The sequence below is a fragment of the Daphnia pulex genome, chromosome 6 (genome assembly GCF_021134715.1).
Source record: "Daphnia pulex isolate KAP4 chromosome 6, ASM2113471v1".
NCBI lineage: Eukaryota > Metazoa > Arthropoda > Branchiopoda > Diplostraca > Daphniidae > Daphnia > Daphnia pulex.
The window spans coordinates 34,702-61,845 of NC_060022.1; the positions used below are offsets into that span (position 1 = coordinate 34,702).

The 27,144-nt window shown below is 40.3% G+C and overlaps 2 protein-coding genes and 1 long non-coding RNA gene across 14 annotated transcripts; 1 reads left to right on the forward strand and 2 right to left on the reverse strand.

Annotated features, from left to right (window-relative positions):
* Positions 1-1,017: 1,017 nt before the first annotated feature.
* LOC124195611 lies at positions 1,018-10,055 on the reverse strand. Of its 11 annotated transcripts, none has more exons than XR_006875319.1 (9): positions 9,888-10,054; positions 9,597-9,700; positions 9,193-9,401; positions 2,390-2,443; positions 2,113-2,274; positions 1,760-2,034; positions 1,450-1,690; positions 1,314-1,389; positions 1,018-1,221 (listed from the first exon to the last, which is right to left on the reverse strand). It is a non-coding gene; the product is annotated as an uncharacterized LOC124195611 (long non-coding RNA). The 11 variants fall into 11 exon arrangements; XR_006875317.1 differs by having other exon boundaries at positions 1,314-1,368; positions 9,888-10,053; XR_006875310.1 differs by having other exon boundaries at positions 1,018-1,224; positions 1,314-1,368; positions 9,888-10,053.
* Positions 6,109-18,703, forward strand: LOC124195607 (GTP-binding protein Di-Ras2-like). The gene is made up of 5 exons (XM_046590100.1): positions 6,109-6,708; positions 7,076-7,345; positions 15,983-16,171; positions 16,359-16,523; positions 16,983-18,703. The coding sequence occupies exons 1-5, from the start codon at positions 6,607-6,609 to the stop codon at positions 17,127-17,129; spliced, it is 873 nt and encodes a 290-aa protein (XP_046446056.1). The 5' UTR covers positions 6,109-6,606; the 3' UTR covers positions 17,130-18,703.
* Positions 18,704-23,045: 4,342 nt separating this feature from the next.
* LOC124195597 (transmembrane and coiled-coil domain-containing protein 4-like) lies at positions 23,046-26,767 on the reverse strand. Of its 2 annotated transcripts, none has more exons than XR_006875307.1 (12): positions 26,561-26,767; positions 26,348-26,492; positions 26,123-26,261; positions 25,903-26,054; positions 25,384-25,836; positions 25,246-25,277; positions 25,093-25,155; positions 24,463-24,570; positions 23,961-24,094; positions 23,736-23,864; positions 23,491-23,603; positions 23,046-23,240 (listed from the first exon to the last, which is right to left on the reverse strand). XR_006875307.1 is itself a non-coding variant. In XM_046590083.1 (12 exons), exons 1-12 carry the CDS (start codon positions 26,717-26,719, stop codon positions 23,160-23,162), a joined length of 1,704 nt encoding a protein of 567 aa, XP_046446039.1. In that variant the 5' UTR covers positions 26,720-26,767; the 3' UTR covers positions 23,046-23,159. The 2 variants fall into 2 exon arrangements, 1 of the variants encoding a protein (XP_046446039.1); XM_046590083.1 differs by having other exon boundaries at positions 23,740-23,864.
* Positions 26,768-27,144: the final 377 nt, after the last annotated feature.

The window sequence follows — 27,144 nt, forward strand, 5'->3', positions numbered from 1 at the left end:
CGTAATATTCTCACTTTCAAAATGTATCACCAATAGGCAAACAGGTAAAAAGCTACCACCGCAGCATCACAACAGACGAAATCCTCAAGGTGATAATGGACGTCAGTCCAACTACTACAATGAGAGGCAGCTTGACATTCTTTTATGTGCCTTGTCTGTTAGTGATTCCAGATTGTTGACGAAATATCGTATCCCCTTTAGTATCACTTTTTAACTTTTAACTTTATTGATTTATTCCTGTCATTCTGCACTTTGCCTTACTTGTGATAAATCTTTCTTTTTCTCTGCAGGTTTCGATGGCCACTGATGATGTCCACTGTTAATGGAGATGCTGCCTAATGATGAGATGGTGAAAGGTGTACTTAAAGCTGTTGCTGCTGCTGTCCTTGGTGTCACAATTCAATTTGTCGTTTGTTAATTTGTCTGTCATGTTAAATCTTTTCCATATCTGCCACTCTAATCTCATCCATGCAAAGTACACTGAGGCAACCTGATCTTACATGATCTAGGAGTGATTCAATTGACAACTACGAGATAAAAAAACGTTCTGCTAAAACTTTCTTTCTATAATAACGAAATTTAATTAGTTGGAGCAGTATATGCTATGTAAATGAAAACAGAAAGATTCTGAAGGATGATGAAATATAAGTGTGGAAATTTAAGAAATAAATATAACACTTTATTTTAAAGATTTCGTAAAGAAAAAATAACTGTTTACGGTCTTTTTAACACTATTTTGTAAAAAAGTTTACCATCCTTCATCATACATATTTATATTTTACCCCTTTTAAATTAATTTTATTAATATGAAATGTTCAATTTTCCTTGCAAAGTTCCATCAATCAAGACAAGGGGAGACTGCCTTGATTGACTGTGCCCAAGGAGATTATCTGGACGAGGAAGGAGAGAGGAATGCGAGGCCAGTTTTGTTAGGGAGCGATAAGTCATAGTAAAGTACAAAAGTAGACTTCCAGGTAAGACTGATAATCCTCCAAAAGTTACATCAGATAATGCGCCTTCCAAGTTTCCGTTCGAGTAATCATTTTACAAATTTTACGAATCAATAACAGTTAACATACTTCGGGACTTCTTCACAGGATTACACCAGCAAGAAAGACTGCATGAAACACATCAATTTGATTTTATAATACGTTTCACCATCCAACTGCAAGAAAACCAACGGACAGCAAGGAAAGCTCAGACTTCACCAGGCTGTTAATCCTACTAGGAAAAACAATTACTATCAGCAAACAGTCAGTGACAAAACATAATGACAGAAGATGTAAGTTAAAATATACAATCTTCAGAATTACTTTTTAAAGGAATTACAGTTGGCAAGTTTTCCCCATGTAAACTAGACTGAAATTTCTAAAACAGATGAGCAAAGAACTGGTCATCAACTAACAATATCTGTAGCATTCAGGTTAGAAAGATGGTCAGCATAATTACTTTCATTCTAAGTCCAGTTTGCAGTTGGTGTTGCGGTAATTGTTCTTGTGTGACCATTACATAAAATCGTTACCGTATCAACGCCACTCTTCTTTAACATTTCTTCAGTTTCCATTTTGTCTGTCTTTGTTTTAATTGCATCAACAGACAGGTTCTTATCAGGCTCCAGTCTTCTTCTTTCTCAACTTTGACGAGTGACGACCAAACTTCTTCGTCAAATTCCAAACAGGACTGGTTGTTGCTAAAAAATGTATCAGATTATTAATTTATTTCAGGCAAAATGGGCTATGGGCTGTTTAATCGTATGCACCTTGTCAACTGTATCGTGGAAGCCATTTGCCTCAGATTGAATAGCTCTTGATAAAGTTTTAAAAAATTCCATCTTGGCAAGGAACTACATCTTCCATTACAGCAGACCAATACTTTTCTGGAATTCTTGCTTTTTCCGTTAAAACATTGTGGCAGTTTAGATGGGTAGATGTGGCTGGCACGGAATGTTCACATCAGGTTCAGGTTTGTTTTCTTCATGGCTGCTGAAAGTTGAATTTTCCTTCTTGCCCAATCTAAATTTAAAAAAAAAATGAACTGAAAGTGAAGAGATCAAGAAAAGAATGAATGAAAAGGATTATAATTAAGCAAGAAATACATGCACATGTTCATTACTAGACTCATCTGGTTCACCCAGGATTCCCGGCAGTTATGCAGGCCATACAGAACATGAAATAGGGACAAGAGCTTAGTCTTGACTCTCCAGGTACAGCTTGTCGACAAACAAAATTGGCATTGATGGGGTATTCTTCAGTGACTTTTTCTTCAGTTGTGTACCTAAAAGGAAAAGTAGACAAATTATATTTGAATTAATTAATTAATCTTCTAAATATCTGTTGATCAAATAAAAATCTACATGATAAAAATGTCTAACTATAAGTTGCACTTTCACCTGGTTAACAGAGCTTTCCATACTCATTCATTTGCAGTCACTCAATTCATTTAGCTGAAAAGAAGAAAAATAACAAAATTAAATCATAAACTAGAAATGCTTCAAATTACTCATGAAAACTGTCGAACAAAACTTTTAGCAATTCCTTTTTTTTGATGAATTCTAACAAAACTTACCCAGCTTTACTAAATCAAGCTTACTAATTATTATAGAATTCAAAACAACCAAAGAATTACCACAACCACAGCCATGAAACTAGTTTGATCATGCTCTGCCATTACCATGACCATGAGGTAAATGAAAACCTTTACATCAATTGTTTTAGATCTAACTTTAATTCACCTTTACAATTTTGCTCATTTTCTGAACATAAACGAGGTTTTAAAATTAAATTCGTATCAACTGTTATGATATGATCAATTTAAAAAGATTAGATTAAAATTGCATGTCCAATGGCTCCCATAGTCCAAACAATGAGCCAAAAGCAACTAGGCAAGTGTAGTAAGCACCAATCAAAAACAGAAGTAGCTATACATGCCTGCCCCCAAATCATTAATTTTTATGTTCGCTTGACTGGCAAACATGGCCGATGAACCAACCTGGCCATCTGTTGACAACTCTTGACACTACAACCCACCCGCACCGTAAGAAGGGAAAAAACAAAACAAACTTTGGTGGTAAATTCGTCGTTCGATAAAATTCAAGTACGTGACTTTGGCACGATCCGGCTCGGTCACGTTGCCTAGACTATTTTTAGTCGACAACTACTACACCCCCCCCCGTCTTAATCAAAATTGATGATAGTGGGCCCTGCAGCTCGGCTGCTTTTCCATGTACTACAGGAGACTGCGCAATTCAAATTCATCGACTATTTTTAAAATGAAGACTCGATCGAAAAAATAAAATGTCGATAGGGCATGCACAGTGAAAAACTGTTGTGATATCTGATTGTCTTGATAACAAATTAAATTGGATGCCGCATCCAATTTTATTCATTCGATTCTTTTCCCGTATAGCTAAATTCGGATTATCTGATCGACGTTATAGTTTGGTCTTTTTTGGGAGGACGGGATCTCGGAAGTGATGGCCGATTTGACTCTCATCTGTTAATACTGTTACGTATTGTCATGTGCGGTCGTCTAAACGACGGTACATAAAAACGCGCGCGTTATTGCCTCACATCCATCCGTAAAAGACCTCCCACGTTTCCAAATGCAATTGTGCAGCTATTGGCCAGGGTGGAGTATTAAAATGGAGAGTCTGCCCATAGATTCATACACATGCTGCCGGCTGCCGGCTGCTGTGGGTTGTGTGAATATAAACCAAATTAAGGGGGGTGACAGCATCGGCCATGAAAGAACCCAAGGGCGACATCAATCAATTGGCCAAACGGCTGTCTCCAAGTATCTTTAGTCTCTCTATGCTCTATATAGATGATGCCAATAATAAATGGCTCGTGTGTTTGGCTATGGTGAACGCGGCCGCCAAAACACCAACAATTTCCCACGAGGCCGTTATAATATAGACGCTGTGTGTCATCTATTATACATGTCGCTTCCGGTTTTCTGGGAAAAGGTCAATCCTGATAATAAGAATAACAATAATATCAAAGAAAAACTATGGCGACAAAGACAATCATGCGAATGGACTTATATCAGACTTTCTAAACATTATTGATGTTTGAGTGTGGGCTGCTGTTGATGCGGCGGCGGCCATATAACACTTTGTTATTAGACACACAGCACTCGCCCACTTTTTATAACGTGATCAATATGAGTAGTCTAGTCCAGTCTAGTAATATGTATCCATCAGCAGTAGGGGCTCTTTTTTGGTGCTCGTTCAACTTCCGGCTGCTCCTTCCGTGTCGGAATCAACCGGAAATGAATAATCAATACGTTGCTACTGTTGGCCCAAATATTATGTCTCTAATACCTAAGAATATCTATACACAGCGTAGAGCTAAATATTTAATTATAATAACAATAATACAAGATACGGTGTCTATAGTACATGTCTCCGCCATGCATAGTACGTGTGTCGAGAGCACTGCACTCGTGTGTTGCCATAATGATTGTGCATACGTAGAGCAGGAGGAGCTTTTTGATGTGATTTCTCGATCCTTTTAGACCTTCAGTTGATCAATTCCCAGGCGCTTCCCTCATTTCCTCGAGTTGCCAGACCTTTGACATTCGTTTCCCCCCCTTCATCAGCATCCGGCAGGAGCAGAAATATTATGAGATAGAGAAATGTCTAATATAAATGGAGGCCTCAACATATCAAGGAAATAGCCGCCATATTTGCGGTCGATTCACACGCAGTGTCGTGCGGGAGGAGCATCGGACGGCTGCGATGATGTCATGTCGATGATGGCCGTCGTCGTCTTTCTCGACATGATGTGTAGTTGTATACTACTACTACACACAACATGTGTGAATGAGGCTGTATAAATATAGCAACGCCGCCTTATTTATCGATCGCTATATTGTTGTGTAACCAAAGCTCTTCAATTCTTGATCGACCAACTTTGGCCTGCCACTTCTCCTGTTCCTGTGCCCATATACACTTGGCTAAACAAAAAGTCGACAAAAAGATTCACCAGGCTTCAATTCTGATAGATGTAGACTTTTCTTTATTATTACGACGTTCGCAAAAATGATGTCCTACACTCGCCGTCCAATTGCATTAGCCAAAGTCGTGTAGCACGGGATGTTCTCATGGATGTTTCAAAGACGCAACTTTGACGTGGTCCTGTCCGATTTGAACTTTACGGGGAGAGAGACTGATGGACTTTTCATCCATAAATGGATTGGGTCGCACTATTAATTCAACAGTCAGACGAGCCAGCCTGCAGATCACTATGACTTGTCGGCTGTTGAATAAGTAAAATGGAATCAACAAAGAGAAAAAGAAAGAATATCTAGAACTGAGCCTCATTCACGATGGACGGCGAACATCAGAGTTGGAACATGCTGTGTAGGAGTTGATACATTTCTGATGGAGATTTTAGCACACAAGACTTTTGTTGTCTTTATAGACAGGCCAACTACAACAAAACAATCGATATAGAAGCGTCTCATTGTTCGTCTTGATTCATTCGACACCATTCCCATCTCAAGATGGACCTTTTAAAATAGGTCAGGAACAGATAATCAAAGTTCAATTTCAACATTGATCGACGTCTAAAAATATCCGAAATCGAATCTAAATAGTAAGAGGAATGTGCCCTTTGATAAAAATAAGAATCGACGTATCTCTTTATAAAAGTTTAAAAGAATGAAATGCGGAATTTGACATATGACGGGAGCCGTGGGGTAAGAAGGAGCGAGTCAAGAAATTGCTGCTGCATAGCCTCTACACATTTTTGTCCCTCATATGTTTTGTTGGAAAAACAAATAACCGAAATCGATCGGGCCGGGGGCCCCACGTCAAGTCTATATGCTGTGCTGCCTGCTGCTGCACCTCTTGTATATTGGGTGGTGCCCATACCACTGCGCTGTATAGAGAAAGAGACGGGAGATGGGGCTAGCTGCATACAACATGTATAAGGTGCTAGGCTATATAGGGACGAGTGGGGGCTTGGATATAGAGCTGTGGGTGGGGGCTATCTAGATAGAGGGGGCTCCTATACATAAAGGAAAAAGGAGCGACTCTATATAAGTTTGTTCTTTCTTTTCTTTCTTTTCTGCTGTCTTGTAGTCTATACGCAGCGGTGGTGGCGCGGTGGGAGTTGATGGATATCAAGGGCGGAAAGCGCATCACAGCAGCAGCAGCCAAGCGACGACTGGGCTGTTCCCTTTTAGCTCCTTCCCCATTTCATCCACCTCCTCCTTCTTCGTCAGTTGCTCACCAGACGCCGAGTCAAACGTCCACGGCTCTTTCTCTCTTCCCCCCATTTGCCCCAAAAGTCGAAATCAGTTTCTACTCCAAAGCCAACCGAAAATTGCAAGTGTCTATACATCGAGTGCCGCACTGTGCTGCTAATTGTGTGTCTCATCAGTCAATGAATTCGAATTGGCGGTTGTAACAATCTGCTATAGGCCTAAATTACATCTACTTTGAGACAGAACAAGAAAAAGAGTGTCAAGTGTCTAATACGGTGTCGTCGTGCTGCTGTGCTGGTTGATTCCGTCTATCAAGAGTTTTGGCAGACGGCAATTGTTACACAAGAAGAGTGCGAAATATAAAAATTTGTATCGATCCATCTGCTGCATTGGCGGATGACAGCAGGAAAAAAAGATCCATGGATTGAAATTTGGATTTCCTACTCAACTGCCATTGATATACGGCATCTCCACTTTCCATATGACACTAGAGACCAGGCAAGTCAATCATCCATTAGTCTGAATCTAATCGAATAACAGAATAAAAATCTAAAAAAAAAGTTGGATTGGTTGAATGCAGCAGTGGCCTCTCGACCCACCAGCAGTTGGTTCTTATTTGTTTCATTTCTTTTTATACTACGTCTGAGCAAAAAGAAAAATAAAAGTTGGCCAGAGTCAAGTGCTCCGTGTTAGATAACTGAGCACTACAAATAGTGGGGGGTCACTTTATTCCTGCCATCCATCATCGTTTTTTCTTCTTCTTCTTTTTTCGACAATTTCCCCACATGTTCGCACCGAAAAAAACATGAAATATGATATTCCACTGCTGTGACGACGACGGACGCCGATATCATCAATCGAACAGCCTTTTCAGCAGCAGTCTAACTGTCACTGCGCCACTTCATCAGTTGTGAACTTGTGGTCGTCAATCACATCCCCCAACAGCAGCAGCAGAGCCCATCCATCCATCCCATCCAGCCCATCCCAGCAGAGAGCCATGCCGGAACAGAGTAACGACTACCGGGTGGTCGTTTTCGGTGCCGGAGGAGTCGGCAAATCTTCACTCGTCCTCCGATTCGTCAAGGGCACCTTCCGCGAGTCTTACATCCCAACCGTCGAGGACACTTATCGCCAAGTAAAAAAAGACAATTACAAATCAAAACTATTCCACAATCTTTTTTAATTATATCAATTCAAATTTGCCGCTTTCTTCTCTCATTGAAACATGGGGAAGTGCTGCCAAACTTTGGCTGGTTGTTGCCAACTATACATGTATACGTAATGAGGTTTCTGGCTGACTCTATCTCTATATGCATATAGGGATGGTTCTAATCAATGATGTATCGAGTTAAAGAGGGTGCCAGGAACAAAGGCAACAAAAGAAAAGGAATAGATTTGATAAGGAGAAAAAGCAGGCCTCCAATGAATGGGCAAAAAGAGCCTCCACTAAACCTCTTCTCAATTCGCATAGAGTGTCTAAGCTGATCTTTTCTGCTTCTTCCTCACGTTGGATATGGAAGGGGCCCGTCGCTGCAGTATTGATCGGCTCCAGCACACACGCAGCCAGAGGGCGCCCAGCACACACCCCGTTATATTCTCTGCTGTGTGTGTGTCTATATGAGAGAAGAGCAAAAAATAAAAACCCCAAAAAAAGGACGCGACCATGTTCTATAGACAGAGCAGAGAGAGTAGTGATGAGCTGTTGGTTCATCCGTGTTTGAATCAAACTCCTTTCCCTCCAATGACGTCACACCGACATTTACAACATCCGATGGTGCTCTAGACTATAATACACATGTAGATTTCTATACAGCCTTAGCATGGGAATAAAAAAAGGGCTTAATGTGCTGTGGGGTTAAATATCGTCTGGCCATGTTCTTGAGACTATATTTGGACAAGAAGCTTCACTTTGCGCCGACTCGGCCAGGGCCGGCCCAGGCTGTACATTTCACTCGCCGACGTCCCTCGTTACATCCTCCTGGATTTATAATCCTCTACACGTCATATACGGATTCACAGGGATGTACACAGGGCGACCTAAAGGCCGGATAATACCAAGAGAGAGAGAAAAGCTGAATGGTTGCCATGGCCACCGGGACCCAAAAATAAAAAAATCCATATTCTCTATATTATTAGAAATGAAACGACTGGAATATTAGACACGTATACGTTCCTGGCAAAGCAATTTTAGATTGATCTGCCTGGCCATGGCCCCACTTTGCAATTTCAAAAAGGTCGCAATGTGTGAAATAAAAGGCGAATCCAATCCCTGCTAGCTGCATATCGTTAGACTCTTTTGCACACATGCACAAATGTCAACAGATCCTGCATATATCCGGCAGATAGCTTTTGTTTGCGCCACAGAGTGATGTTGGCTTTCAAGTGCTGCTCCTCTCTCTCTCCATGTTGGCAACCCAAAATATCTCACATGCTGATTCGCTATAAACAGATATCCCTATACATTTCCTTTTCTATTCATGAAACGAGTTTGCTACTGCTGCAGATTCCATGCCGACCAAAAACATATCGTGGGCGATACAAGTTTACTTTCCTCCCCCCTTTTTTGTGAAACCTATTTGACAATGCCGGGGCAGGGACAGGAAACGATATCCCCTATAAGATCCCTGAGCTATTTTTGAGTTGCCTGCAAAACTCGTCGATAAATGGTCGAGCAAAGGTCACACCATTGTCTCGTTGCACTTTGCAATTTCAAGTGTTTCAAGTTCAAATGGCTTTTTGCAATTCAATTGTTTACCCACAGACAAAATTGTGAGGTACAAAACAAGCCTGATCTGCAGTATTTCTACATATTACGAGTTATTTAATGAACCCTGATTGAGTCAACAAAAATGGCGAGAGAAAAAACAGATGCAGTCGCCTAATTCGGTACGAATAATCGTACTGCGTAGCCCACCAAGTAACAATTGATAACCAATACCACCCAATAGTCAAAAAGGAAGAATAGAAATAGATTTGTCCTACCTTTAAGCCTGGGACAATATGCAGCCAGGTATCCACGAATGCTCCATCCATCCGCAGAAAAAGTTGAATCCACCAACCGGAATAGGTAAAAAGGGCGTCCTCGTGAATACACCCACACTCACATGGATGTACACGAGGACAATTCAAAGAAAAGGAGAAAAAAAAAATCCGTAACTCGGGCAACAGTCTCCAATTGGGGTTCTGTTTATCTAAATTTTAAAAAAAGTTAAAAATAGGTTTACGAATAATGTTGACAGAGAAACAACAAGTAATGAGACAGTGCTGCAGGGTAAACCTGAATTATTAATAAATGGAAAGAATTGAAGGTTTCGATGTAACACACTGCGCATTTGTGCAAGTCATACACCATTATAAAGTCTAATCAAAGTAAAGAAAATCATTACCAAAGATGATAATGCCGGGATAGTTATTGCTGATGACAGGTCAATAGTAGCAGAAGCTAAACTTGCACAACTTGTAGTTTCGATGGGTGGCTCAGGTCTCAAATCTGCAAAAAAGGAAAAGGTTATGTATAGTACAAACTGCCATGCATAAATAGTTAATCAAAATTAATCATAATAAATAATTACATCATGAATGTTAGTCAGGCACCAACATTTCATGAATTTGGAAAAGGTCTAAGTCTTCTATTTGAGCTTCATCATCATTGCATTTGTATTCTTAGTTTAATTTACCTGTCAAACAGCATGGAATTCACAAGACGACCACAAGTTAGAAATTTGTTTTGTTGCCCAGTTTATCATGCAGTCAGCCAGTCACGTACACGTTTCCAAAAAAGTGATCGTTTTCTTTTCTTTAGAATCTTCAACCAGGGGCATGGAGAGACAACTTGTCGCGTGCCATTTTGGAAATTGTGAAACAAAGTGACAGCAGACGACACTAGAATATTCTAATTAGTTTAAGATATCGATACATTAAATGATTAAAAATCAACCCGTTCAAAAACGATTAAAACGACGACCAAAGCAGTTTTCTCACCCGCGTTCGACATCCGCTGGACGGATGGGAATTATTCAAGTATTAATAAGTTGGCCTCATCAAGTTAAACTTAGCTCACTTGCTACAGTCGAAGGAAAAGTAAAACTGTGCATGAAACACCCAGAAAATAACTTTTAAAAACCAAAGTGTCCACAATAAAACCCAGGACCTGTTTGGCTTATAAATTCCAATAGGGAAATAATAATAAACCTTTTGTGCACCATCAGCGAGTCTATAATAATCTCCAATCATCGGGATAGAAGACATTTGAATGAATGGGTCTCGGACTAAAGTTTGTTATGCACGCTCACTAGGCCCATAGAATAGAAACGGAACGTTTTCTACAGCTTAAGCCAATAGAATAGGATGATGAAATCCAAGTGATGAAATGTCATTTCCCACTATAGTATCTCTCGGTATTTTCTGGGCTGGTGCTGCTGGTGCATTATTATGCTGATTTAACCATGCACGGGTGCTCAAGGTTCGTTTTGGACAGGATCGCACACGATCGATCGAGAGCCAGCACACGCTCCGCTAAATATCTTCCGCCTGTCCTCTCTTATTTATAACACTATGCATTCTGACAGCAATATGATGATAGTCTAATAGAACTTGATATGCCCAAATGCCAATCAATAAATCAGAGCTCGACAGGCTTACGACCTCATTCCAATCGATGTTTGAATTCCTCGTGTTGTATAATAATAATAGAAAAAGAGAGAATGAATATCAAAAGGTGATAATTGATCATCTCTTTGACATGGGCGTCTCGGCACTCGGATTTCACGAGGGATATTATATTGGATGATGATGCTGTGGACGTCGATCGATCATCGATAGTCGTGCTGCTACCTCATTTTCCTATTATATGAAATATAGAAATGTATTATAGGCCCGAACAAAAGGGAATAGAGAGAGAGAGAGAGTTGATGGCTGATTTATTTATTTATCAAAATACGTTGGAGGGTCTTTGACGTCTTTCCCTGTATATCCACCAGCAACTGCTGCGTCGAGTGTATTTATAGGCCCTTATAGAATATCCTTCCGGCTGTCGGATCATTTATTTCCCGGCATTCTTTGCCCTACATATATAAAAGGTTGGAGATCTACCCAACTTATACAAGTATAATATCCTTTGAATTAAGATCGAAAATAGCAGCAGTTACATTCCCAGAAAAGGGCTGAGAAAAATGAACGACGTCACATCATCTGTTATATAGGATGAGCGCCTTTTTAGCGCGGGAAATCGGATGAAGCGAATAACTTGATGTTATTATCACATGAAAAGAAATCAAGATATATATAAGGCTCTGGCTCTCTGCGTATATAGCATATAGTGTGGGGTGATTCGTGACACCCACTCACACGTCTTTAGACTTATAGACCCGTGCTGTTGCTGATTCGATTCAGATAATTTTTATGATTATATTATTAGACTTGAACAGCTTCACATATATGCTAAAAAAAATTTATCAAATCTAATGAGACTGCTCATATCGTTGCATTGGAGCTCCTGATGCGTGGGAGAAAATACGGGGGACTCTTTCTTCTGCTGGCCAAATATAATTGGCTATCGCTGGAAACGATGAGAATGTCATCACTATGGAAAACCCGTCGTTGGGTTAATTACATGCTTCATATATGGCACATGATTTAGATATATCTATATATCAACCTATAACTTTAAACTAAACTGGCGGCCCTTGTCAGCATCAGCCCAGCAGGACTTTTATCCATTGAATGAAAATGACATGGGCACATAAATGATGGGTGAGATCAAGGATATCAGGACGAGGCCTGTATAATAGCAGCACAGATATATATCATTGCGAAATGAGGGGTTAGAGCTGATGACGAGCGAAATCTTTCCCGACACGGACTATACAACGTCTCCTGTATATTAAATGGCCTTTCATTATTAAAGGAGAGCATCAGCATGCAGTATAGTGTCCATTTGGCCGAAATTGCGGTATATATTATACCACACACATGAGATTAGATTTTCCATCATCATTTTTAGCACACACGGCCGTCTGCTGAGATGCTGGGCGACATCATCAGCCAGAGACGGGCGAATTATATTTAATACGAGAGTTGATATTAATAAATTTATGGTTGAGATATATCGTCATATATAGGCCGATTATTATATAGGCGATGCAGTGAATTCACTGTTAAAAAAGGTCTCGTTTATGGGTAAATACATATTACCGAAAATTGTTACTATGTATCGAAAATCGGTAGGTTCTCCGTTTCGGTAGTTATAACCTTCGATTTTCAATAGCACGTCTCGACCAAAAATGTACATTCTCAATTTTTGTTTCCTACTTTTTCCCTTCCTTTTGTCTAGTTAAAAAAACAGCCTAAAATGTATCAAAAAGGTACTGTTCCCTACAACATATAGAAATGGCACAGCGGATCAGCATCCGACTGTGATGCCGGAGACCCGAGTTCAATTCCTACCGAAGTCTAATCTTTTATATGAGAATGGACGATTATTACTCTCGATTTCCGAGACGGAAAACACGTCTCGGTTATCGTAGATTATAATATACGTTTCTAGTTGCCCGGTTTCCGAGGACTGTATGTCTCGAAAAACGTGAGGTATTATTAACAGTGTTATAAATAGACTGCCAGCACAGTCGACAGGATGATGAGAATATAATATTAGACTCTGGTGGGTTGATACTATTTTTCTGAAATTTAATTCTAATCAAAATTGACATTTATTGCTTTCAACTGAAAATATATACGAAGGTACAGCCATATCTGTTTCGGTCGCGGATACACATAAATATAGATTGGGCGCGGTTGAATTTGAATTTGAAATGTGCAAATATGCATAGATCAACCCCTGTGATGTTATGCAGACTTGCATGATGGGATGAGCTGCTGTCACTGGCGACGAATTCAACCGGGCCAGCAAAAAGGGGGAAATATAAATGTAATAAAACTGGGCTGCTGCCGTGCGTTGTGAATAATAATTGAGATGAAACAATCGATCCAAACTATAAAAAAAAGAACATTATATATAGTATATAGTCCCTGCAGAATGTGTAATAGCAGTTTGGCCATTATATTAGCACCAGCAAAGCCGGATTATTCGGGCCGCAATATAGCTAGAGACGACACTAACTCTCTTGGTCACAATAAAACCCTCGGCCCTCCCCACACATACGCCCAAATCAACCCACAACTGCAGAAACTGCTGCTGGACAGTGTGCTGGGTCAGCATAGATGCAACTAAATCGCCAATAGCACTTAATGCTATTGGACTCGACGGACAGTATAGCTATATAGCAATAATAAGGCTCTCTGCTATACATATAGACGGTGCGCGTTTATTAGAAATGTATATAAGTTGTGTGCTACTGCTGACCTCTCAGCAATATAGTGTTGGCCTCTATAAGCCCAGCACAGCAGCTAGAGCTCAACGAGTGGCATCGGGGGACTCTTTTATAAATAATCTTGAGCCTTTGCAGTATATTACCTTGACTCCGGCTCTATTTAGATGTATATATTTGATGTACTTTTATGTATCGCATTGATATGAGATATAGGGTAAAACAGCGAATTCCGGACAGCGATCCGACTTATGGCGTTTGTGTGTAAACCCGAAATGCGAATTTCCGGACAAAACGCGAATGCCCCGGACATTTTTTCGAATTCCGGACAGAAATATTTTTAAAAACTAATTATATCAATCGATGCAGTTTTTAATTCTTAGTAAAATTGCTTAAGACATATAGTACAGTGCAATGAAAGTATTTTGAGATATTTCGATTTAAAAAATCAAAACATTGAGCTGTCAAAAACTGTTTTCGTCTGCCAAGACTTTTCGACCTGGGATCAAAACGACTTAACAACATAAAATTAATATTTTGCAAATCCCTTTCGTTTACTATATTTCACAAGAACAAATAGGCCTAGAATTCTAAAACAAAAAACGAAATTGAAATCCGTATTGGAATTCTGGAGAAATTAAAATAGAAAGTCGCCCATACGTGACGCGAATGTCCGAAAACCACCGAAATTTGAAAATTTTCTTAGAATTTCTAAGTTAATATTTTTATAGAAAAATTGGTATCAATAAATGTAGAATTAAGTCCTCTTTATGTCTAGCTGCATAATGGTAACATGACGTTAATATAATTCGTCTAATTAATGAAGGTTCTTTCCCCATAAAGCCCTTGATGCGAATTCTGGACAGCAGATGGAAAAAATATGACTAACACTGCATTACTCTTTATCCGTCGTATCTATATCAACATAGCTCAGCGGTATAACATCTGTCTACCATGCGGAAGGACTGACGTTCGATACCTGCAGAGGGTAAATCTGCATTAAAAGATTTAGTAAAATCTTTTAGTCGTACATGCAATAAGAAATACAAAGCAAGCAACAGACATATTGAAACAAAAATAATATGGACATCAGCTAGGTTCATACGTAATAATGGCTTCTTCTTAAACCATAAATATATTCAATAATACATAATTGTAACAATTATTGAAATAAGTAAAATAATCTCAACTGTTACCATCACGCTATTTAATTTTAACGTTATTGCAGTTATGAGATTTGAACGTTCAACCTTCACGTTTACAAGCGGACCTTAACCCACACTGCCATAACGATACTTGTCTAAAACTATAAAGATCGATTAGCGAGCGGAGCGGACTATGTAGTCTGTCCGGAATTCGCATCATGGCTCCTTATGGGAGCAAGACTGACGCTACATATAAGTGATTTTGAAAAAAATTTTACGCCCTTCGAACATTTTTGGGGGAATTTCAAGCAAAATGGGGTTACGGGCATGGGAATTAAATTAAAAATCACAAAGACTTTAATTATTTTACAATAAGAACCATTCCGGACGAAAGATACACCATTTTGGGGAATGGTAGTCATTATAAAACTAACTGCTCGATTTTTTTTCAAAAATTTTTTCACTAAAATTACTGAATTATTACGCCTTTTAAAAATATTGATAAACAAGTGGAACGGGAAAGAAAAATTATGACGACAGCTTTTTTGGATCTGCTAAGATTCGATCCTCTTGTCGCTCAAATCTTTTTTTTTAAATAATGGAAAAACTATACAAAAAAACTTATAAACATTGCACATCAATCGATTCGCCTTACAATTCTGCGTCGATTGATGTATAGACATATTAAAAAACAGAAAATAGAAATTTTTCAAAATTTTCTGTCCGGAATTCGCGTCAGCTGTCCGACATTCGCATTTTGGCCTGTTTTCTATTTTCTTCGATATTTAAGAAAATTCTTAAAAATAACGACAAAACCTTATATAATATTGTAGATCTTTCAATTCTCTATCGATTGATATAATTAGTTAAGGGATTTTTCTTGTTTTAACCTTAGAAATTCCTTACCCCGTAAAATATGTTTACTAACTGACAACACAGAGCCAAAGTTGTCAGCCGTATATAAAAATTGAGAAATTTCATTTCATGATAACTCAATTAATACAGCGTATTTTTAGATGCCCTTTGGCTCAATTGTGTATCCCCTGTCATATTTTGAAATTCATTCATTAGTTTTCGTTAATATTTCGTCGTTTTTTTATAATTGTAAATTGAAAAAATCGACTTTTTTGTCCGGCATTCGCGTATCCGAGATGCTGTCCGGAATTCGTTGTTTTACCCTAATATGGTTGATGTCTATACATAACGTGCTGCTGCATTTATGGATGATTGCAGCTATAGCCCTATTATGATAATCTATAACCAGCTTTTCTGTCTTGGTCGCCGTGTTCGATCGTCCGACAGGTGATAACGTGCAACAAGAATTCCATCTGCACCCTGCAGATCACCGACACGACAGGGTCGCACCAGTTCCCGGCCATGCAACGGCTCAACATTTCAAAGGGCCACGCCTTTATCATGGTCTACTCCATCACGTCCAGGCAATCCCTCGAGGAGCTCAAACCCACCTGGGAAATCATCCGAGAAATCAAAGTTTGTTCATTTCTTCCTTCCTTCTCTTTATTCTATTCTATTCTATTAAATAGACTTTGATTTGATTCATTTTGATTTCTTTTCAATTTTGGCTTTTGATTATTTCGTCACGGCGACAAATTTGATTTCTCTTGCGCAATAATCTGTAGGCCTATTTAATAAATCTATGCCAATTTGGTTCCAAAAGGGTTCGCTGGAGAATGTGCCTCTGATGTTGGTGGGCAACAAATGCGACGAGACGGACGCCAGAGAACTGACGGCCAAGGAAGGCGAAGAACAGGCCAGGCAATGGTCCTCCCACTTCATGGAAACGTCGGCCAAAACCAACTACAACGTCAAGGAACTCTTCCAAGTACGTCTTACATTACATCCAATCGATGTACTATACATATATTATGAAATAGATCTATATGTGAGCGAATCTATAAGGAATTATGTCAATCCCATATAAGCTGATGGCAATCCAATCCCACCATCGTCCGCCCCTTATAGTCTATGATATAATAAAAGTTAGTAGTATTGATATTATTCTACAAAGACTTGATGCGTATTGAGAAGCAGCCTGAGCATGCGGGAATCTTTTTAAATCGGGATTGCGATGGGGCTTCTCTTTTCTTCTTCTACTTTCTCTAATAAAATGGCGTCGCGATGACAATCGTCGGCGACCGTGTGTGACGTCAACACTAAGCGAACGAACGAACGAACGACGCACACAATTGTCTTTTGTTTCGCTGCTGCACGACTGTAGATCATCACGAGCTTATATCGGTTTTCTTTCTTTCTTATTTCTCCTTTTCTTTGATTTGTAAAGGAGCTCTTGAGTTTGGATAAGAACCGAGCCATGTCACTTCAACCGGATTCCAAGAACAAGGCCAGTCGCTCGGCCTCGGCTCCACCGGGAACATCTGGCGCCGGATCGTCGTCGGAGAAACTCAAGGACAAGTGTCGTCTGATGTGAATTTATACATACGCGATTATTCCTCATCAGACTCCTCCTCCTTCCACCATATTCCCACACTATAAACACACACGTCTACACACTTGATCAACGTACTATACTATATTATAAATAAGACTGAACTGCTATAAATTCGATTCCAAATGGGCTACGTACATCGAAATTTCGTTTATTACATCATATTTCATCAGCACTCAATCCATCGGTATATATATTGATTGATATGATATTATTATAATATACAGTCATTGATGGGAATCAGCTTCAGAAGCTGTGATTGGCACGTTATTGTATAGGCTGGCTGCGTTATGGGTTTAGGCTTTATTTTGTAAAAATAAATAGTTACGACGACATGATAGTATACCCGATCAAAAGAAATCTGTTTTTTTCTCTTTTAATTACATAGAGACTTTTATCATTCATCTGACAGATGTAGAAGCCCGTGTACAGAATTTTGATTTGTTATTTTATTCAAATTCAAATTGTCGATACCACATCATTCGCGTCCGCTTATTTAAAAAAACAAAAACAAAATGACTATACCAAATTTTACAGGAAATTCACATATATCAATCAAAGATATTGGTACGTGTATAATAGGCTTAGCCTACATCATTTCAAAAAATGTGTAATACAAAATAGAGAGAGACACAGACGAGAGACTATTATGGAGCTCAGCATTCGATTGGTTATTATCATTTTGTCCCAGACAATTTTGTATCATAGGCAATTATCAAACACTATCAATGATGTAATAATAATAATAATAATAAATAGCCACTTTCGCGTTTCCCCTCAATATATACCTTTTTGTATAATCATGATAGGGCAGAGCAGGTTATTAAATATTAAAATACTCGAAGCGCATGATGGGATATATATAAATAGACGTAAACTTTCCGGATAAATTAATTGTACAATATGCCAACATCATCACCACTATAAATTACATTAAAAATTATAATTCGATATCTATTTATATGCTGCTGTGCGGTTTAACTCCTTCATTAACCTTTTTTTCTCTCGTCGTATAATAATAATAATATACATATAAATATCTATATCCCTCACACTTCCTATACATTATTATTATTGTTATTATTACGATGTTTTGTATACTCATTTCCTCCCGCTCTCGATTTTTTGTAAACCTCACGGAAATGATAGACGAAGACGAGACAAACAGACACACAAAAAGATACAAAGAAAAAAAAACATTTCTATGAAATTAGCCGGGTGCGGTCTCTATATTAAAAATGATTGTTATTATAAGGTATACATTTCAATATATGATGTATACTCTCAGCCACTCTGCAGCAATTTTCCATGTATTATTCTCTATTCCATCATATTATTACCCCCTCCCCTTTCTTTCTATTCAACTTCTATATATTGTGTGTGTCAATTTCTATTCAAATATCATCATCCAACCAATATCCTCTTTTAATGGACTGATTGTTCGTTATTATTCATTTGAGTTTTCGTTGGACATATTATCTCGACAATTCCTCTTCCTCTCTCTCTCTCTCCTCAATTTCGTATAAATATAATAATAAACTCAAAATGATTACAAACACGTCTAGATATTCAAGCGTCGCACATTTATTCATTTAGGCCTACAATACGGTCATAATTATAGCTCACATTCTTTTATCGATTCGAGTCTCTCACATCATCCCCTCGACGCCTACAGCCAAAGAAATGAGTTAGTCATCCAGCAGTTGACGTCTATTTCGATTTTGATACCATCAGAGTCTCAGCCGAAGGATAATAATAATATCGATTTATATTTATATATCTGACATTTCGCTCTGTCAGCAAAATCAACCAAAAGCGTATCCTTTACTTTCTTTATTTTGGGATGATTTGAGATTATATTTCTTGTCTTCTATGAAATAACGAGCGTGTGAAACAAGTGCGTGTCACGAACAGGCTGCTGTTGTTGTTTGGTTGTTTTGTTTTGTTTCTCTCAGCGGGCGCCGATCGATAAGTTCAATACACAAGACATGAGGCGGGTGGAGGGGGGTTCCATTACGTGTTGATGAAACGGGCAAGTCTATAACACAGGAGCTGGGATTCCGGGATTCATTGGAAAAAGGGGATGGCAATGAAAGGAATATAATACAAATCAGCCATCAGAAATCATTCGGGTAAATATAACAGCCACGCCCAGATATTTTTGAAAAAGTCTATTATCAAAGGAAAATGTTCGTCCACCAATTTTGCCAGAACAAGGTCCGAAGGCTACGTGTATAACCATTAGAGAATAAATTAGCAAAGAATAATTTCAAAGTCTTAATGATGCCAGCAATCAAGCGCTCGGCAAATGTATATAGCCTGTCCTACTATAATCCAAATAGTAGGCTATAACAACAGTCTAATAATAATAATAACAAGAAGAATCTTTGTTTGTCATGTGCGTTTATTATAGTACGTGCTGCTGGCTGCTGGCTGTGCTGTGTTGATCGTTCATCATCTTCACATTAGTGCCTATTATTTTCTTCTACATCCTATAATTAAAAAAACAAACATGCGTCTATTCTATCAATTTATTTCTTGATTGTCTCCCTGCTGCCAAATAATGTGTATAGGTTATACATGCCGCGTGGACTCTTTATTTGGGTTGTTATCGATCCATCTCCGGCAACGCTGTTGTACATCTTTATATAGGCCTTGTATATTGGCTCATTGACGCACTTCTTTTTTTTTTTTAAATTCGCACTTTCATTCAAAAAATGAAATGAAACCAAATAATAAAACTGGCTAGATATGCTGGGAGAAAAATAATCAAAATATTCATATGTGCTCAATCAAATTGCCATTTATGACCATACAGAGAGTCCAAATTTTCCGTTCGAGTCGGCTGCTGTGCCTATATAAACTCTACATGGAAAAGTTGATGTAGCAAATGTAAAACTGTCGAAAACTGTCCAGCAGATAGAGAGAAGTGATATGAACAGAGAGCCGCGCAATCGACCTTTCCAGCCGTTGGTCAATTAGAATATCCTTTCATCTCTGCTCTCTGCTGTGCTCGCTCTAGACTCTCGGGGTTCTTTTTTTGATACTTTGCTTCCATCATCATCTTATTAACCAGAGTGCCACAGGCTCCTTCCTCTTCCTGGCCAACTTCCTGTATATATACAAGTACTCCCATCACAGACGACGACCGCCCAGAAAACCCATTTCAAACCGATTGAAAATGATTTCAATGTTATATAGACTCCCGTCACTATATTGTCGCCTTTTATTCTATTCTTGTATAAATAAGAAGATGATTCTTCCAATGGCATTTATACTTTCATCTGATGCACTTATGGCGTCTGACATTCGAGCCACTTGATGTCGTACATTTTTCTGGTCTTTGCCAACACTTTGGGTGCAGACCCCACAGCACACATCGACATCAGCAGATCAAACTGTTGAATTATTCCACTTGATGGCGGATCAACAATGATGGAATTGTCACACGGCAGCACCGCATGACCCCGCCGACTACCACCAAAAGTGGCCCATTGGGGTTCGTCGCAAATACATTTTATTTATCTTCCGTCTGTTTGACAATCGAATTCCGCCAAATTCCATTTCGACAAATCCAGCAGCAGTGACCCCATTTGTTCAAATTTCATTTCTCATTTTTCCTTTGGTTATTTTCGCTCAGCAGAGGTGAAAATGTCGTACTGAGGAGAGTCGCCGGGGTCCATCGCCAATCCAATTATCCATCGACTTCCGCTCGCTGCTCAAAACGTCAAGATGAGGAGGCCGCTCAAGTGCAGCAGCAGCTCACGTCGACTGATACTCGTAGAAGAGATCGGACTAGGTATACGTGAGACACACGACACAGCGGACGGGCAGCCCAAATCGGCTTTTCAGACCCGAAAATTGTATTTCATTTGGTTCAGCGCAGCACCGAGAGAACTCTTATTTCTTGTCTTTTCCAATTTGCGATTAGAATTAAATATGCATAGACATTTGGCACGTCACTCTACCCGTTCCAGCAACAGCAGAGTTCTTGGAATTCAATTAATTAGACGTCCTACCACTGCCGGTAGAGCTCTGAATTGGATTATCAAAATGCTGGAATATTAAAAGAAACTTCCGCGATATTATATATCCACTGTTGGATTCATGCGTTAATTTGATATACTCTGTTGAACATTGAAATCGAATTGGAATCGAATTAGAACCAAATTGACATAATGCGGCATCATCAGACTGTGTAGCAGATTTCCAATGATTCGACTCTATGATGCTGTTGGATTTATTTTTGATTGACTGACAGAGAAACGGCCTAATAATATGAGAACAAATGTCTATAGACGTCATCCGCATCAATCAATTCGATTCCACCAGAGAGTAGTCGAAATCTTCAGCAGTTGCCTAATAAATAAATAAATAATAAAGACATCAATCAACAATCGGGAGATCAATATCGCCTTGTCTATAGTTGTTATATCTTTGTTCTCAGACAAAAGAGTCGGGAATAAAAATCTATAAGGTAACCTGTCGAAATTTAACTTTTATTTCTTTTTTCCTTTAATGTTGGATATGTACTCCGGTACGTTGTGGTGGTTGGGACAGAACTTGGAGAGTGTCGCAGAATTCTATTCATCACGCTAAAAGTCACATGTGTCCCGCACTCCCGCAGGACTTTTTTCCTTTTTTTCCCGAATTTTCAATTGCGATGCCACGGGGCAGAAAAAATGGCGGCCGTGACATTTGCCAATTGCAAATAAAAAAGTATCGACCATTTAAAGAAGAAAAGTAAAAAAAGTAAAGGACTAGAATATTCAATGAGTCGAAATAACCAAGAAAAAGAAGAAAAATCAGCTGCTGTTGGGGTCAATTGCAAAATGAATGGCACACGCCACCCACCATCGCACCAGTTTATATTGCGGTCTGGTCCTTTTTGCTATTTCGGTCTGGCTGGGTCGTGTCTCTATGCAGTTGCTGTGGATCCATTAGATTATCGATTCGTTTGCTTATTCCCTTTTAGAGAAAAAACATTTTCTTTTTCGATTAAGGAAAGCGAAACAATCGCCTCGGTGTATATACGCCGTCTGCTGCCTGTGCACAGCAGAATAATCGATCAAATCTAAAAAAAGACGAAAGAGAAAAAAGGGCGTGGCTGGTGGCCATTCTAGAATCGCCCGGCTGTATACTACAAGCCACAGCCGCAGCAGAGAAGAACCAGCATCGGCCGTTAATGCAGTTATATATGTACGTACAACGTCGGTCGGGAAATAAAAAGGAGAAAGACAAATTAAGAATAGGCGGCGGCTGGCTGGCCGGCCCAGCAAATTGTAATCACCCAAAGGTTAGATCCCTCGATCAATCTACTACGGCAGCAGCAGGCCGGGCCGGGCCAGCCCGCAGCAATGCGATTATTCCCAGTTAGGAAATAAAAAAAAAAAGAAAATTGCCCTGAACCAAGATTTATAGAAGAGCCGGCCGGCCCTTAACATCTAACAACATGTCTGGCGATTTTCCTTGCGGTCGCTATATACCGAAATAATGGGCCCTCCAGCAGCCGACTCTTCCAGCTATTGCCCTTAGCCCCGCCCACCTAATACAGAGTAGTACCACCACCACCAACCCAGCCCAACAAATGAAATACCTCCATCCAGGAGCAGCAGCGATATTTGATTGGAATAATAGAGTAGAGCAATATATTGATTTGCATTTTGGTGGGGTAGCAGGAGTATAGGGTGAGAGTCACGTTCGGAATATCCCCACGTGACGAACCCTGCAGGATGGATGGATCAATTTTTTCTCATTTTTTAGTTGGCCCAGGGACGTCGCTGCTGATGTTCTGTTGCGGTCGGGTCGTAGTTTGCAGCTGACACACAACAGCCATTCCCTTTTTTCATCTTTTCTTCCGGAAAATTCCGGCGATGGAAGAGAATTTCATTATTAGACTCTGCGCACAAGAGAAATTGTATTGGTCTCTCAGACTCTAATGGAATGGAGGCGGTTATTCGTCATTAATGAGTCGTGATTGCGGAATGCGGATGATAATAGATTACAATCTAATCAGGTGGAATTGGCATCTCGACATCCGCCCACCTCCTCCTTCTCTCCTCCATCCGGAATGGGCCGGTCGTCCTGTTGACTCTGCCAATCCATCAGAAAACAAACAAAAAACAAATGCGCATCAGATCACAATTTCCATCCATCCATCCATCTCCTCGTCCCCACCCCATCATCGCAAGATGAGGGTAAACATTCCTCATGATCCGGTGGATGGAAGAGACGGGCGGATGTTGATGGATTGAAATAAAACAAAATTTCTTTCTTTTACGTTTCTCCATTCATCAAATTCCATCAACCCAAAAGACCCTGGGGCATGATTTTTTGTTCTTACTTGCGATTGTTGTTGCTGTTGTTGCGACGTGGTTGTTGTTGTTATCGGGATGACGCGGAGCAATGCGATAGCCTTGAGGCATTGGTCAGCTTTGGTCCTGTAGTCGCCGTGACCTACAACAACAACAACGAGGGGGAAATGCGCAACCAGAAATCAAAATGCCAGTGCGACGTCGTGTCTCGTCTGACGTTCCAGTGGGTCACGGCCCAGCCCAAAAAACCCCCAAAAAAGATAAAATGGCGCACCTACCGCTGATTAGATGAGAAAGGTCGACGTTGACGAGTTGATCGTGTTGGATATCGACGCCCTCCAGTCCCGCCACGTCATAAGCCGCCGACGCTGTCCGGCAAACAATTTTCAAGACCCAGTCGTTGCTGTTTGAGTTATGCCAGGGCCAGCAAAACGGACAGATGAGAAAATCAAATCAATTCAAATTTGGTAAAAAAATGTCAATTTTAAATTTTTAATACCGGGAAAAGGCGTTGACCAGTTGTCCGGCAACGACGTCCAGTAACGGCCGCCATTCACTAGGATTACCAGTGACGGGAGTGCCGATCAGAACAGCGTCCTGAACGATCCCTCGTCCACCTCTCCTGTGCAGCTCCTTGAAAAAGAAGAAAAAGGAGAAATCAATAGAAAAGAATTTCAACGTCAGCTGCTCCCATCACATTTGAATGGCACAAGTCCACACACGTGCCGGGCCCATAATAAGCACAGAGAGCGGTGCTGGGCGGGGCTGCCTTAATAATAAGAATAGAATAAGAGGGGTTTAAAAATAAAAAAAACGCGGGACGACAAGTGCTGTATGCGTACACGAACGAAAAAAAAGGAGCCGGGACGACATATGATCGATCCGGCAGTGGAAATGAGAGGAGAGCTCACGGCCATCATTGATTCGCTTTTTCTCTCTCAACTTGTGTGTAGGGAAATAAAATTTTTAAGGATCGACTGAGCACTGGCCAATAATAATACCTTGAGGCAGAAATAGACGACCCGGGCTCCTAGGCTGAATCCAAGTAGAGTGACGGGCCGACGTCCGAATGTGCCATCCATCAACGTCTCGGCCAGCATTTGCCCGACCTTCGTCATTACACAAAGAAATAGAAGAAGAAGAATGAGAATGAGACGGACAGACTCGTCGTCAGCGCCATAATAATAAGGATCGCGTCATTATTATCTCCATCTGCTCCCATGTGTACGTGTGTGTAGTAGGGACAGACAAATCAGTGAGCTCATTGTTGTACATCACGCTGGGCAATTGAAATATGAATCTACCGGCTGGTCGGACTGCCGGGGGGGATGAATAAACAAAAGAAACTGGCCCATCTTTGATTCTGATTTTGCAAGTTCTGGCACGTGTCACGGTCGTCATTCCCGAACGGCGGGAGGCCGAAAATAACAAGTTCACGAGCCCACCGTCGTCATAAGTAAACCCGACAGTCAATTTCATTTGGAAAGGGTAAGGCAGTGTCCATCTGACTATAACAAGGTCGCCCTCTTTTGGCCGTCGGGATCGACGGGATCGATCGGTGGACCTCCCGCGGTCCCGGGACCTTCTTTCTCAATGGAATAAGAAATGAACGAGAATGGAGTGCATTATACCTGGGCGCTCCGGTTACAGCAGACGTTCCATGGATTATCAATGACGGATGTCAAACTAAGGATCTATACATCAAAAACAAATTCATAAAAATAAATATCCATCAAAAGGATTTCACTAGGAAAAATGGAGGGAAATTTAAAATTGTCTCTTACGGTTCGTGGAAGAGCAACAGCCGTGACTAAACCTGTGCAAATAATTGGGACCAATGACGCAATTTTTTTAAAAAACGAAAAGAATAAATAATAAATCTGTAATATGGGACTAGGATCAAAGGATTGGATAATGTATACCGTGAAAAATGGTCATTTTAAGGACTTCGGTGGCCGCCATTGAAATGGCCAATCTGCAAACGGCATCGATGGCACGTCCCATTTCGGCCAGATATTTCGTCTCGTATTGGAGTCCGTACTGCTCCCGGGAATGAATCAATCCGTCAAACGATTGCATCAGACGTCGTTCAATGGATTCTTCTATTTCATCGTCGTCGTCGTCGCTATTTTCGTCTTCAAATTCTTCTGCCAATTGATTTTGATCGGGCGGCGGAAGCCAACCGGGACAGCAAATGGTGACGTGCAGTCGTGAGCCTTCGCCAGGTGACAGACGAACAAAGAAAAACTCTTCAACGTCGCCCACTCGTTTGTTCATCTTGTAGCCCGACACGCCGGCGCCGGCCGCACCAAACAGCGAACCAATCACGGCCGCTCCCGCCACACTTCCAGCCGCTGCAGCTCCACCGCCCACACCTTTTTATTTCATTTAAATCTAATCAGATTTAAATTTGTAGGCAACTTTTGTGTGTGTTATTATACCCAGGAGAGCCGCTAAACTTCCGGCGACCAGTGGTGCCACTAATCCGCCAGTCAGACCGACCAGAACGCCTCCGCCGACGGAAGCGGCTCCAATCCATGCGAATTTCTTGGCTTTTTTCATTTTCATTTCCTTCTTCTCTCGTTCTTCTTCCCTTTTTCGTTGTAATTCGGCTAATGAATCAATCGCCAAAAATTAAAAAGTCATAAAATGTCGACTCACTGCAAAGTTTTGGTACGGAGTCCTCGTTCCACTCGATGGACGATGGCGTCTTCCAGCATTTCAAAGTGTTCCACGCTCAATCCAAACAGTTGGGTGGCCCATTCGTGAAGGATAACTCGAATACGAGCGTCATAATTGCCTACAACAACAAAAACAAACAAAATACAAAATGAGTTGTCTGCAATCCAATATTATCTGTTGATAATAATAATAATATTATACTACCGAGCATTAGAGCCCATTGTAATGCGTCGTAAACGACTCGGGTTCCGTCACCGTGAAATTCCGGCTCCTCCAATAACATTTGAACGTACGGATCTCTGGTGTGGCCCGACTCGGATTCCATCAGCAATTGCATCATCGGCTCGCACTGTCAGACTCATTATAATAATAATTGAAATGTCGATGAATATAAAAACAAGAAAAGAAACAACAAACCCGCATGAGTTTGACGTGCTCGAGCAGACGACGCAGGGATTGCTGGCGAAATTCAGGATCACACGACTCGTGGCTGTGACGTTCATTCAAACTCAAGGCCAACAGCGAGGCATAGGCGTAACGAGCAGGATCGCTCCAATCGGCTGCAGTAGTAGCCATTCAACGTGTAATAAATGACCAAATTGCGTGTATCACTTGAAGGAGGGAATTTGGTTGAAAGAAAACCAAGCAAACGCCATAAACCAGTTTATATTGAGACTGTGAGCTATAGAGAAAGCCGAAAAACGGGAATGAATATAAATTGTTGACGAGCTTCGGGCTATGTAATCGCAGCCAACACGATAAGGTCAGCTGACCACACAGATAACACACACGGCGAGTCTCTCTGATCTTTAGATTCGAGCAACTGAAACAAATACAAAGTGAACCACAACTGCTGCACCAGTTTTTATCAAATCGACAGTTGATGGACTGAAACCCGCATGACATAGTCTATACAGTTAGTGGAACAGATATCGACTATTCTTGTTCAAGGACCAGAAATTGAGGTCGCACCCTATTTTATTAAAGCAACGCTAAACATT

Bases quoted from the DNA above. Each gene is read 5' to 3' on its own strand.
- LOC124195607 (XM_046590100.1), top strand. From the start codon at position 6,607: ATGACAGCAGGAAAAAAAGATCCATGGATTGAAATTTGGATTTCCTAC. The intron at 16,172-16,358 runs GTTTGTTCATTT...TGGTTCCAAAAG, and splicing joins AAATCATCCGAGAAATCAAA to GGTTCGCTGGAGAATGTGCC. The intron at 16,524-16,982 runs GTACGTCTTACA...TGATTTGTAAAG, and splicing joins ACGTCAAGGAACTCTTCCAA to GAGCTCTTGAGTTTGGATAA.
- LOC124195597 (XM_046590083.1), bottom strand. From the start codon at position 26,719: ATGGCTACTACTGCAGCCGATTGGAGCGATCCTGCTCGTTACGCCTAT. The intron at 26,493-26,560 runs GTTTGTTGTTTC...TGAGTCTGACAG, and splicing joins AGCACGTCAAACTCATGCGG to TGCGAGCCGATGATGCAATT. The intron at 23,241-23,490 runs GTAAGAACAAAA...ATGGATTGGCAG, and splicing joins AACAGCAACAACAATCGCAA to AGTCAACAGGACGACCGGCC.